Source organism: Netta rufina, assembly GCF_964035555.1.
Source record: "Netta rufina genome assembly, chromosome: 7".
NCBI lineage: Eukaryota > Metazoa > Chordata > Aves > Anseriformes > Anatidae > Netta > Netta rufina.
In genome coordinates, this window is record NC_140130.1 from 19,200,243 (window position 1) to 19,213,931 (window position 13,689).

The following is a 13,689-nucleotide window of genomic DNA, read 5'->3' on the forward strand; positions in this document are numbered from 1 at the left end:
AGGCAGGGCCAGGCCTGTAACCTCTTGGCAAGGAGGTTTGGACAGAAAAGTCCTTGAGAACAATCCTTGCAGTCATTGAAAGCAGTCCTTGAGACCTTCCGGGTCCTTTATTCAGGATCTACCATGTCCTTTACTTATTAAGCACCTTGTACATGCTGTCCTTTCAGAGGCACATGTTGCCATTCTGTTTCCAAGTCCCTTCCCAGTTCTGACAATGACTATTTCTGTACTGAATCTGTGGCAGCCTTGTATATGTGAAGCTTTGAACACAACTTTACCACTGACCAATGACACAGAGTTGGTCCTAATGCCTGAGTCTGCATTCTAAAAATTCCTATCTTTGCTGTTTTTTCTTTTCAGACTCTGAACCTTAGTAATCCTCATACATTTCGGGACCTGTCAAAGCCCATGGGAGCACAGACTATGGAGAGGAAACAAAAGTTCATCCAGCGCTACAACGAGGTGGAGAAGAGTGAAGGTGAAGGTTTTAGGAACCTAGCAGGCAGTATAGGCTTTAAGTCTCCTCAGGCCTTTTGGAATACTGTTGAATCCCTTGGAAAAGACACACAAAGTCTTTCCACAGCTGTAGCTAAGGGAAGCACAATGCCAGGAAGATCCTCTTGCTTTCAGTTTCAAAGTGGTTGAGGATTGAAAGAGAAATGACTCTCTTGCATGCATTTCCTCCTTCTGTGCCTTCTACTGCTGTGTTCTCTCCTCTTCACTTGGGCAGGAAGAGATGCAACAGCAAAAAGCAATGTTCCTCAGAAAAGGCTGTTCTTGTAGGTAAGCTGCATGCAGCTGTCTTTGTTAGCCAAACTGTGGGTAGAAGACTGCTGCATGCAGTTTGGCTAGAAGCTACATTAAGAAAAGGAAACAGCATTGAGCTGTTTGACCTCTAGATATCAAGACGTTTTTATTACTAATGGGCAAGAGGATGGTCTGGCAAGATAAAGGTTTTCTTCCCTTCCACATTAATTTTCTGAAAAATTAAAAAGAATATACAGATGTGGTAGTAACTGCACATTCAATGCAGATATGAAAGGTGTGTTTTTGCACGTCTTTGAACGTGTCTGCCTTAAAGACTTATTGTGCTGTGCTAACTAGATGTTATGAAATTGAGATGGTGGAATTTAGCACTGAAATCTGATTTGTGTCAAATTTCCAGGAGACCTGTCAGCTCAGTGTCATTACTGTACGCACTATTCATCAGCAATTATAGTGGCATCTTACCTGGTACGACTGGAGCCATTTACACAGACCTTCTGTTCTCTGCAGGTAAGGGGACAAGATTGCTTCCCTCCTACACCTCGTTATGGAGCCCACTGCATTGGCTGTGCAGTGAAGAGGGATTCATTCTCTTGACATTTTTTGTATGCTCTCTGTGGACTTTGGGCTAACTGAAGGCTCTATGTTGTGTCTGTTGATTTCAGCAGAAAGTTTTAATAGGAGTGGAACTGATGTCTGATTTTCCCTTTCCCTTTCCCTTTCCCTTTTCCTTTTTTCCCTGAGGAAGAGGGACTATATAGTTTTGGTTCTCTGGTGCGTTTTGTGAGAGCTGAGCATGTGAACACCAAGATAATGTTTTACTGCCACTCTGAGTGTTAGCTTCTGACTTTGGGGCAGATGTGCTTAGAATATCTGCTATTAAAATCTCAAGAGCTCATGCAGTAATGTGCCTATTGGCAAGCTCTTGGAGATGACTGTGCTAACGTGAAGAGCATCCCTAGGCTGGATGGGGACCTGCAGGTTCTGGTGCTTTGGGAACATGATGACTCTAAGGCACAACAGGAGGCATGGGCTTGGCTCTCCAAGGGTGGGGCGAGACTAGAGTATTTTGATTTTGCTTGTTCTGAACTTGGCATCATTTTGTTGGTGCTGAAAGGACTCTCCATGGAATTTAATTTCACAGGAACTGAGCCTTGTGTTTACCTTTCCTAGCCAATCAGCATAGAGGACACTAAATTTCCTGTCTGCCCATTTCAAGCAGTTGGCGACATACAATGCTCTGTGGTTGTGCTGGTCTCTTTCTTTATTATTTTTTTATGGGCTAGTATAAATAAAGCACTGTGATAATTAAGTAATGAGCCCTATGATATCAGCTGTTACCAGCAGTAGATGATGGGTTAGTGAACTACCTGAGGCAATACTTGCCATTGCATTCTGTGAGCCATATGTTAGCTGCAGTCACAAATGCCTGTGGAGCAGCTATTTCTTCCAGTAAATGATAATGGCTGCTGTGTCTCACTGGCACACTTCTATGCATAATGTGCTCCTAGACTGAGTACCTGCTTTGTGTTTGTCTGTGTGATTAGCAGGTATTTCATGTGGATGTAAATATTCAAACACTGCTGAGATCTGAAGAACTTGAAATTTTGTCTGGATGTGGATCCACTAAACTGCTGAACTTCCATTCTCACTCCTTTGCTCTCTTGTTGCTGCATATTCAGCTTAGCTTGTTGCTGTCATTTCTCCTGCCTGACTGGTCCTACTATGGTTTAGGAGTTGCAAAGTGTGAAATGCAGTCAGGCAAAAAGCAGATATGCAACTGATACTCAGTCAAGAACAGATTGGAGGAGAAATCCCAAACCTAATACTTTGGAAAGGTGCTGACTTGGGAACCACGAAAGATTCTCAGCATCTTAAAAAGTGGAAAAGCTATGCTTATAACCCTAAACTGCCTGTATGAATGCACATGACAAAAAAAAAAAAAAAAGTTGCATAACATCCTGTTTCTCACGTCAGATATGTGATTTACACCTGGCCAAAGAAGGCAGTGAGGAAGCAATACCCCTCTACTAAGGCAACCATACAGGAATTTACAAAGCCTTATTATTTCACATTTTATTTAAATGTATTGAGATCTGATCCTGGAGGAAGGCATGTATGTGCTTTGCATATTGTACTGGAATGGATCAAAGATTGTCTCATCAGATAGGTATTTGGATGATATCTCCTATTTCACTGGATTCTTTCACCAACCCTTAGGTACTTCACAGAAATCCTTTAAGGAATAGGTTTCTGTGCTTAGTATCTCTGTTGGAAAGGCATTCTAGGACTTCATGCTCCTAATGATTTGTACCACTTGCTTGTGATTCACCTTGTATTTTATTCCCTTTTGTTCTTATCCCACTGTTGCATTTCAGCAAGCAGGCTATTCTTTCTTCCTGGTGTTTGCCTCTCTGAGGTACTTGCAGAGTACAGGGTTCTTACTCTTCGTTGTGTCATTGACTCTGGAGCTGTCATTTAAGCACTGTCTAAGGGTAATTGCTTCTCAGCATCTCTGAGGGTATGGTAAGTCTTTGCACTTCATAATCATCTTTTAGAAACACTTTCTTTTTGGGTTTAAAACACAACCAAGACTCAGTGCTGATTAGTTCTATAAACATGGGGAGTTCTAACTCCCACCTAGAGGCCACTTTGACCAGCTGTCTTTTATATATCCTGATGAACCATAGTTTTAAAATGCATGTTTTTTACCAGTATTCCTGATCCGTAGTAGAAGGCCTCTACTGAAAGGAAAGAAACAGACTTACTGTATCTAGCTATACAAAAGCTGTAAGAGTTTGTTGAATTGGAATCTAAAGGCATAAAGCAATTCTTGATTCTGTTTTTTTCCTTTCAGTGTGGTGTTTGCATTCATAGAGAGAGAAAACTCATTAATTCTGATATAAATATATGCAAATAAATTTATTAATATAGGAAATGGGAAAATCAGTTATTGCTTCCTTTATAAATAATACAGGCTTAAGTTTTAAAGATATTACTTTTCCCTAAAATGAATTAGACAGCCAGGGAAAAAATCACATTTTTTCGTGGTGGTAATATCTTTAACCAGATTTGTCGCGCTAACAGCATTTCCTATGTATATATTATTTTTATTTAATACAGGTAATCTTTTTATTACAAATCATATTGTTTCTCAAGAGATTACCATCAGCTCTCATAAAAGCTGCAAAAAAAGATGAAAAAGCATCAATCACCACCAGACACAGTGCGCTGTGTGCAGATTAAATATACAAAGCCCTTTAATATGCTTCAATGAGATACTTGTTAACTGTTGATTTATTTATAGTGCTTCTTCTACTCTGTTTTAATTTCAATTTGAATTTGACTCCAAGGGTCCCTCTCTAATAATGATCAAGAGCAAGATGACCTTGTGCATCAAATTAACTCCAGCTAGGCTTACTCATGTGATTTGAGCCACTTTTTCACTCAGTCCCTTGAGTGGGTTTGGGAAGGCTTCACAGTTGTCAGTGGGATAAGGAAGAAGGACATAAAATGCAACGAGGTGTACCAGAATTATGCTGTCATTTAGAGATGAAGCAGGACCAAAAGTCCTGTCAGAGTTCATCTCAGGGGAAACAGAGATGAAGTCTTTACATCTGGACTGTGCTAGCTTTTGGTTGGAGTCTATCTCAAAAGACAAGCAAGGAGATGCGGCTTCAGAACTTATGATTTCTGTTTTGTTTGCTTATCTGTGTGGGTAGTTTCTTCTTAACAAAGAGTAAGGCAAAAGTTACTTCTTGACCTTCAGTTGCCAGACTTAACAGAGATCGTAGACCTTAGTTTTATAATTTTACATCATTTAAAAAGTCAGCTTTCTTCTGAATCAACTTGTTCATTCTGAACAGCTCATTCAGATGATCTCCAAAAACTGTCTGTTTTTGTTACTGTAGGACTTCTTTGTTAAAATAAATTCTTTTCTCAGTGCAGGGATCCCTATGTAAATGTGCACCTGATATTTTCACCAATCCATACTGTATCTGAAATCCGTTTTAAAAATACTGCAGGAAATACAGTTTCAATATAAGACATGCACCCTTCATTCAGTGAGTGATTTATCTAAAGGCCATGGTTCAGAATGATATTTAGGACTAAGAAGGCTGCTATTTTCTAGTGCTTTACTATCATTAAACTAAACATATTCAAATGCTCTCAGGATTTGAGGCATTTTGTTTCTCCTTCTTCATATACCAATTCAGTGCTGGGCTCAAACATTCTTCCCTTCTTCCCATCTTTATGCTGTGCCTTCTTCCCTGCTGTCCCCTGGCCAGTGGGTCTTTCATGTTTGCCCATATCTGATTACAGTTATTTCAGTGGTACCACCTTTCCCCAGGGGTTTTTCTCCAGAAGACTGCACACAAGATTTTGCGCAACTATTTGATTCACAGGTGTAAATGCCAAAGCTGTGTCTACTGCTTGCAAGTCACTTTGGGATGTTAAACGAATGAGTTACACTGAGAAGCATTACTGCTGAGTATGCTGATATTCTTAAGCTATCTTTGATAATTTTTGCATGCTACTGTGTTATTTCAAGCTACACAAAATTTCCAGGCTGTATGATATTGTTAACCTACATATCTAAAGTTCAGGACTGAGACAGTAAATAGAGCTGGGACAGATTTTGAGATATCAGCTAATCAGATGTGTGATGATTATTGCAGAATTGGCTAAGATTCTGCATCTGTTTCTTATTTAACAGAATATTCACAATGCAGTCTTTTTGTCCATTTAACAGGGTGGGAGTTTTGATGTTGCAGACAGGATGTTTCACAGTGTCAAGAGCACGTGGGAATCAGCATCAAGGGACAATATGAGTGATGTCAGGGAGCTCATTCCCGAATTCTTCTACCTTCCAGAGTTCCTCACCAATGCCAATCATTTTGAACTTGGTAAGTGACAGAAGGGACTTCACTGCTCCCCTCCTGCTCCCCAGCATCACACCAAGAGAGAAGTCCTAGATCTCATGTTGGTATGTGGTCACTGGACTATGCTGACTGATGAGGCTCTCCAATCAAGTGAGACAATTTTTTATTAAAAGAAAGCTTCAAGAGTATAATCTTTTTATATTCACATGACACATTCAGTAAACCATGTTTCTAGCTCAGAAGGGGTTCTTGTTCCTGTTTCTGTGTAAAGAAATTGTACATTTTGTCAAACAAAGGCAGATTTTGATATCAACAGGCTAAATGTCTGATTTTGAAAAACTGGTCTCTATCATCACGTGTATGTGTCTATCAACCATATATTAATTTGACTTTTGGAGATGGATCAGTTGCTAAGTGGTACTTACTACATTTTTGTTTTTTTAATCTGCTGTTTCCGGTGCTTAATATTGCCAAATGTGATCTCACTATCATCTTGAATGTCTCAGTGCCAGTTATATGAAGCAAATGCATCATCCCTGGAATCCAGCAATATCACAGTCCCCTCTGAATGTACAGTGTCTCCAAACCTTTCTCCATCAGTGGTGGAGGGTCAGAGAGAACCCTCAAAAAAAAAAAGTTTTCAGAAATAGGTATGACAGTGTTCCAGTCATGATCTGTTTCACTTTACAGGCAGCTGACATAATTTGCGATACTAAGCTTCTTTTTCTAATGGATGCTGGTTAGTTAACAATGAAGGCAGAGGAGACTCCTTAAATTGATAATAGCAAAGGCACCTAACTACTGATTTTGAAATCTAGTCATAAACTGTACCTAAGATCTCAGTGAAATGAGACATACTATGAAAAGGGCACTGTAGGAAAAAGATGTTAAAAGATTGGTAAAAGATAGTAAAGAATTAGGCTAATTTAATCTTTGAGAGGAGACGAAATAGCAGAGCCTGCCTGAAATCAGCATTCAGAAATTGAACTGAACACAGTCAAGTGGAGGGATCTAAAAAAGGCACCAGAATCTCACTGATAAAGAACAAATATACAGAAAGATTTTACAGTAGGTAAATCCAATAACCTGAATCTGTTCACTGCTACACTGTAAGGAAATTTGTAGTCCCAAATCTGAGCCTTAACTTAGATCATCCGGTTGTGTAACACTGCCCCAATTTGAAAACATATGCTTACCTTCTGAAAGGAATCAGATAGCAAAGAACTTGACAGTGAAATCCTTCCCAGAGGTTGCTGTAGCAGAAATATCAGATAGTGCAATGGGATTATGTATGAGAAGAAAGTTATGCCAACAAGTTTGTGTTGTCTGAGTTTGCATTCAGGGCTAAAATGATTGTAGTAAGCACGTGTGATTTTACTGCATTAATGACAGTTTGTAGAACATCCCACTGCTTTATTAACATCAGAAATCCAAGGAGAAATAAATTCTGCAGTGTTTTATGACACTATATTCCATGTAGAACCTGAAATTGCATGTGTGAAAATCACTTGAATTTCCCTTGACTTCACAGTTTTGGAAAAGCTGTTCCTATTTGCAATGTGTGCGCTTCTTGTTTTTATTTTTTCCTTTAATTCCTGCAGGTTGCATGCAGGATGGAACAGTGCTGGGAGATGTGCAGCTTCCGCCTTGGGCAGATGGGGACCCCCATAAATTCATTCTCCTGCATAGACAGGTTAGTGAATATCATGTTTTGGGACTAAAGGCCAGAGTCACAAACTAAAATATTTATGACTGGGTGTTGTCAGTAATTTAGGTGTCGTCCCATGTTTGGCAATACCATTTTTATCCATCTTAGAGAAAATATCCTTTGCGAGCTGGTTTACGGGCTGTTATTCCATCCTGAAGTAAGTTTTCTTGTATGAAACCAGGTTTAAGAGAACGGGCTTCTAATAACATGCATCATCTGTATTTCTTGCAAAGAATAAATTGTTGCTAAAAATATATGTATATTCCAAAGAAGTCAATGCTTTATAGTATCTGCATTGCACACCGTCTCCCTGATTCCTGATGCTGTGAACACTTTGACTTGTGAATAGTTCCAAATGTGAGTGTGAGCCTGTTGAAATTCATGGTTTCATTCACATGTGCTCAGGTTACTCCTGTGAGTATGAGTACAATCTAACCCTGTGCTTGCCTACTTTTTTTTTTTTTCTTCTCATTATTCTTGCCATAGTTTCTGGTTTAGGACTGTTGAGGATTGTTAACGAGGTATTTCATTTTTAGTTTAATAGTCTCTGGTGTGAAGTCATGACCTGACCAATTCACTTAAAATCAGTGTCAGAACAGTAAGTGCCCAAAACTACTTTGAAAAAGCAAAATTTCTATCTTGCTACTTTTAATTATTTTGAAATGGTTAACTATTGTATAGGCTTCAAAAAAAAAAAAGTTTTCAATCATTTTCAATCATTTTAAAAATATGATTGGGAATAGTCATTTATCACTGTTTTCCCCAGAGATCATCTTTGATACAAAAAGGCTTGTAAATTAATGATATTCCAAGTTATGTGGTGGGTGAAAATAGCTACTTGCTATTATTAGTAAGTCTCAAGCATGCCTCCATGCTTAATAGCTAGACTCCATGGTGTGTTGCCACACATCTTAGTAACCTAAACCAGTATGTTGAATTTACAGCATATTCAGACATTCATCAGTACCATTACAGAAGCTATGTTAATCTTCTTCTTTGTTTTACTTTGTATTTCTGTAGCAGTTAAATGTGTAACTCCCATCACAGCCCAGTGTTACTGGGTTGACAAGCACACAGTGAGTGGAACTGTCTGGGAAAGAGATGTATGGAACAGCTTTTCACCAGAAAACAAGTCTGGTTGAATGAGTGTGTCGGTAGTAACAAGGAAATCTCAATAAATCATTTCAACTTTCCGTCTGTTTTCAAAATGCTTCAGGAATGATCTTTTCATTGCAACATTTATATTATATTACAGGCTGAACTAAAAATGTTTTATTTTCATGATGTAGTTGTTACAGCTAATATTGTATGGTGTATAGCTTCATTAATAGTAAAATAACATGATGGTATTTTTCCAAATTTAAAATTTGGGGAGGGGGAGATTTTAATACATGAGAAAATTTGATAGGGGTTTTGTTCTGATTTGGAAAGAAAATGCTATCCAGTATCTGCACAGCTTCAATTTTTGGTCATACTCTGTCCCCTCTCTGTTTACAACTTTGTAACATGAGATAGATGAAGAAAGGAGGTGACATTTTTGTCAAAACAAATGACTGAGATGAGAGAGATTGAGACACTTCAGACTGCTTAAACTCCAGTATGTACACAATAACAGTTATTACTAAGTTAGGCATCACTGAAGGTGCTTAGAGTGATTTAAAGGCTTAGTGCTGCAGATACGCTGAAAGGTAGTGGAAGGGACAAAGAGACCTGAGTTTTGATCAGTGCTCATCAGCACATGACGATACGTTTACTGTGAGGAGGGAGATTCTTGTTGTGTTGTGTGCTTTGCAGGCTCGCTGGTTGAAGTAAGGTCCTTTCCAAAGTGAAGAGTTGAGCCTAGGGACTGTCCAGTCACGTTCCTTGCAGGGAAGCAACTTGGTGTTACCCACTGCACGTAGGTTTTGGCCACCTCAGTCAAACATGTAACTGTTCCCTGTTGTTCTCCCAGGACTCCAAAGAAGGCATGTAGGCTTTGGAGCTTTTTGGTTTCTTCCTGAGCTCTGCCTCATGCTCCCTCTGTAACCTTCCCAGTTGCTTAGCCTCTGTCCTCCAGTTTGCTAAACATGGGAATGACAACACTTCTCTAACAGAGGTGCTGCAGACAGAAATCCACAGACACATGAGAGCTGCTGCAATTTTATACTGATGTTCTTTAAATAAAAGTGTAGGGAGATGTGCTTTCTCTTACATTCTGTCTTGTTTAAATGTAAAGTACTGGGCTTTGCTCCTTGCTGCTTGTTAATGCTGGGCACTCTGAGGGCACTTAAATTCAATGGGAACATCTGCTTTAGTCCTGTAGTTTGGAGTAAGGGTTTAGTTTTGAAATGATTTATCAATCATCCCTGCATAGCATGGTTTTGTTCTCACTGCAAAGTGATCTCAGATTGTTATATAGATAAGTTTTGAATGAAATAAAACCAAAAGCTGCACTCCAGTTGTGCACCTAAGCTATGCTCCTACCACTGACAGCATTCAGCCTGGGGGAGCAGACTAGACGTAGTTTGAAGTAAAGCCCCCACAGTGCATATAATGTGGATACTGGGCCCTCTCTACCAGCTGTTGTGTTCAGCAGACCTGCTTCCACTGAGCTGCACTATTTGATAGCATTGGCACAGCTGATTAAATCATGCAACTTGTACAAATGAATTGAAGTCTCAAATAGGAGCAGTTTAGCAAAAGGAAAATCATGTTTATAGTCATGTTCTTGATGATTTGCTAGGCCTGAGCAGACCTCGAGCACAGTCAGTCCAATATTTTATCTCCAACCACTAGTAGCACCAGGTATTACACAGGAAGGTGCAAGAACTCTTGCCATGGGAAGTTAGTTGATTAGCGTGCCTGGGAAAGTTTCATCTAATCCTGAAGAGATAGAGATCTTGAATGCTGGAATGCGAAGAATTCTCTTTCCTCTGAAATCACCTGCAAGGCTAGATGCATTTGTTACTGGTATCATGGTGTTTTTCAGGAGGCTTCACAGAGTTTAAAACACTAAACAGTTACAGGTCAACACTGTTGTGAAACCTGGCTATTTCTTTAAGGAATATGAGAGCAAAGAATTGTTCTTGAGCTAAAACTGTCAGTAGCTCTCTACTTCACATATAATAAGCTAAGAATCTTGTCTACATAAAGTAATTTCTTTACTCTCTTCTTAGACCTCAGTGCTCCCTGCCTTCCTGGGCATGTCACAGTGCTCAGTGAAATACTGAGTGGCTGCACAGTCTCATCTCGGTTGGTTGCTTTGTTTTGCTCTGGTGGCGATGCCAGGCAAAATTTACAGTTTGTAATTCATGCACTAACTGCTTTATTAATAAGAATGAATTCTGAGTCTATTCATAAGTGTTTTCTTGTTGTTTGCAGGGGACAAATTGTATACTGTGGTTGTTCTCTGCCCTGCAATCATTTTAGCTGTGGGCAGGGTCATTTAAACCAGTATCGGGCTCACTGTCTGCGCTGTGAAATGAGCCATTGTTCTGGATCCCATTAGCATGTTTATTTCTGCTGTGCTTTGGGTAGGATTGTCTACTTGGGAGACCTTTAACTGAGCATCAGGGAGTATTACACAGTCAAATGATTTGGAGATAGGAAAGTAGTTTTAATAATGCTTAACACTGATGCTTGAATCATTGAGCAAGGCAATTGTGGAATGCACAAAGATTTGGTGATGCAGGCGATGGCAGAGGCAATAGTGTTTTGCTAAGCTTCATACATAAGGCTGACTAATCTGGAGGTGGGTGAAGGTTTGACTCAAACTTTTGTCTACTGCCCTTGAACTTGTTTTATGGGTCTTCCAAGCACAAGATTTCTGCTATCACGTTGAGCCTTTTAGGGAGCCCACATTAGGATGGATGTGCACTACCTTGTAGCATCTCTTATGGTCTTCTCCAGTAGTAATTGTTTCTTCTGGTTGTGTTAATCCACATGCCCTTGACTGCAGCTGGCATATCTAGTCAGACAGAGAGAGCCATTTCTTTTTTTGGGGGGGAAAAGTTCAGGCCTTGAGCTTTTCCAGGATGAGGGAGTCTGGTGCTGCATCTGTCTCTGCTTGAACCTTTTGAAGGTTGTAAAATGTGTGTGTTGATGAAACCCAGGCATTTATGAAGCTTCTTCATACAGCTGTCCTGTTGCACCGCAACTCTGCTACTGCAAAGCCCTTCATGCTCTGCCTGTCTTGCCTTGTGACACCCCTTGCCATATCACTACAAGCTCTGCATTTCCAGAGCTGGTTCATGGCATGTACCCTCTCCTACCTTAACCTTCTGACCCAACTTAAAGCTTCTCTGCTAGTTTCTTCCTTTCCAATATATACTCACATGTATCTTCTCAAATGAAGTCTCTGCTACTTGGTATAATTCATAACTAAGGCCTGTTTCTACAAAGAGAGTAGTACCTTAAATCACCTGTGGATTGTCTACAGAGCCAAAAGATGGTACTAAATGCTAAATAAATAAATATTTTATTCATTTAAACCATCTCGTGTCAGTAACATTATTGATGAAGAAATCGTAGCACAGGCGTTTAGTGTATGCTTGGAAACCGGAGGATGTGCCAAAACCTGTGGAATGCTTGTGCTTTGCTTAGTAGAACCTGCCTGTGTTTTCCCTGAAGATACTGTAACTGGTGTCTGCTATGTCAAGCATGCCTCACTCTGTCCTTCCTTTTCCTGTGAGGATCCACCCTACACCTCTTTGGTCTCATTTTGTAAGGACGTGCTGTGAAAGATTGTACTGGAAGAACTGGAAGTGTGAAGATTTGCTTTCAGAGAGTACTGTGGAGAATTTGTCTCCAGCAGGGAACAGGGAGTAGTAACGTATCTGCAATAGATGCACTCCAGTGAATTAATTTTCTTTGGTTTCAGGCACTGGAAAGTGACTATGTCAGTGCACACCTCCATCGCTGGATAGACCTGATTTTTGGCCACAAGCAACATGGCTCAGCTGCTGTGGAGGCCGTTAACACCTACCACCCTTACTTCTATGGAGACAAGATGGACCTCAACAACATCAAAGATCCTCTGATTAAGAGCACCATCCTGGGTTTTATCAGCAACTTCGGACAGATACCAAAGCAGGTATCACTTCATCATGAGAGTATAAGGAAAAACAGAGCATAATTAATTTTGATCTTGTAGTATTTCAACTGGAAATCAGGAGAAGAAACTTAAATTACAGATAGTCACTGATTTAAATCTGCTAGAAGATGGGCTGTAGAGTTCTCCAGGTTGTGTGACTCCACTCTCTAATTAAGCTGTTCTTGTCATATACCATACACCTGTGGTATCAAATCTGGGTTCTGCTACTTCAGTACTTACATGAGTAACCACTAGTCTGGGGCTGAATACAGGCAGATGAAGGCAGTTTTATATTCTCACCTATAGTTTTCTCTCTTCTCCTGTATCACTGGGAGTAGCTTCCTATCCCTGTAAGGGATGTAGTCTGATGAAAATGTAATGATAAGGATAAGATGGTCTCATTTTAATGAAAAGGTTTTTGTATGACAGTTCTGGAGTCTATGATTAATCTTTTAAATAGATGCGTCTCCTGCATGACCTGGCTGATAGAGATGTGTTTTTCAATGCCATTCCTTTGTTCTAGCTCTTCACTAAGCCACACCCATCCAGGAATGCCCAGGGTAAAAGTTCATCAGGAAGAGAATCAGTGCTGTCTTTTCAGTCAAGTGGAATTCTTCCTCCGTTCATCAGCAGTCTGCAAAACCTGAAGCTCTCACCAGTTACAGTAAAAGGTGCAGCAGGGGCTGTGCTCCATTTTCTGAGCTACTAAGTGTAGGATTCTTGGATGGGGATTAATCTGTACTTTTGAGAGCATAAATATAGTCATATAGCTTTGTGTGAGTTGACATGAGTTGGTACCACCAAGATCCCTTCAGACAATTATTATTTGCATATGTGTGTATTGTGAGGGGACATTGAAAGTACTTAGACACTAAGGAGAAATCTTGGAACTTAATTTGTTCTGAACTCTACAAAATTATTTACGACACTTAAATCGTTTCTGTCTTCTACATTCTGGATATATCAAGTTAAAGCATAAAGCTTGCTCTTTTCCCTTTTCATTCTCTTTTTATATTCATCAGCAAAGTAAATTCTTTCCTTCTGCACCTCTTGGTCTTCAAATCTATTTATTTTCTTAATCTTTTTCTTAGTCTATTTTTCTTAATGCTGACAAGTCTGGAAAATTTCAGTGTATCTACTTCTTTTCATCCCATGATGCTGGTATGTACATTGCACATTTTTGTGTGGCCAGCAGACTCCTGTAGCTGTACTACAGAGGCTGTTGTTGCCATGCTGTGCATCCTGTAGTTCATGGCAGAAGG

At 39.8% G+C, this 13,689-nt stretch overlaps 1 protein-coding gene across 1 annotated transcript in view; it reads left to right on the forward strand.

Moving 5' to 3' along the window:
* The window catches only part of WDFY4 (WDFY family member 4), a 133,874-nt gene that overhangs the window by 106,015 nt on the left and 14,170 nt on the right, over positions 1-13,689 (forward strand). Inside the window, exons 50-55 of the mRNA XM_084290014.1 lie at positions 361-478; positions 1,166-1,275; positions 5,519-5,672; positions 7,250-7,341; positions 12,215-12,427; positions 12,951-13,098. Coding sequence (XP_084146140.1) covers positions 361-478; positions 1,166-1,275; positions 5,519-5,672; positions 7,250-7,341; positions 12,215-12,427; positions 12,951-13,098 — 835 coding nt within the window. The remainder of the gene's footprint in view (positions 1-360; positions 479-1,165; positions 1,276-5,518; positions 5,673-7,249; positions 7,342-12,214; positions 12,428-12,950; positions 13,099-13,689) is intronic.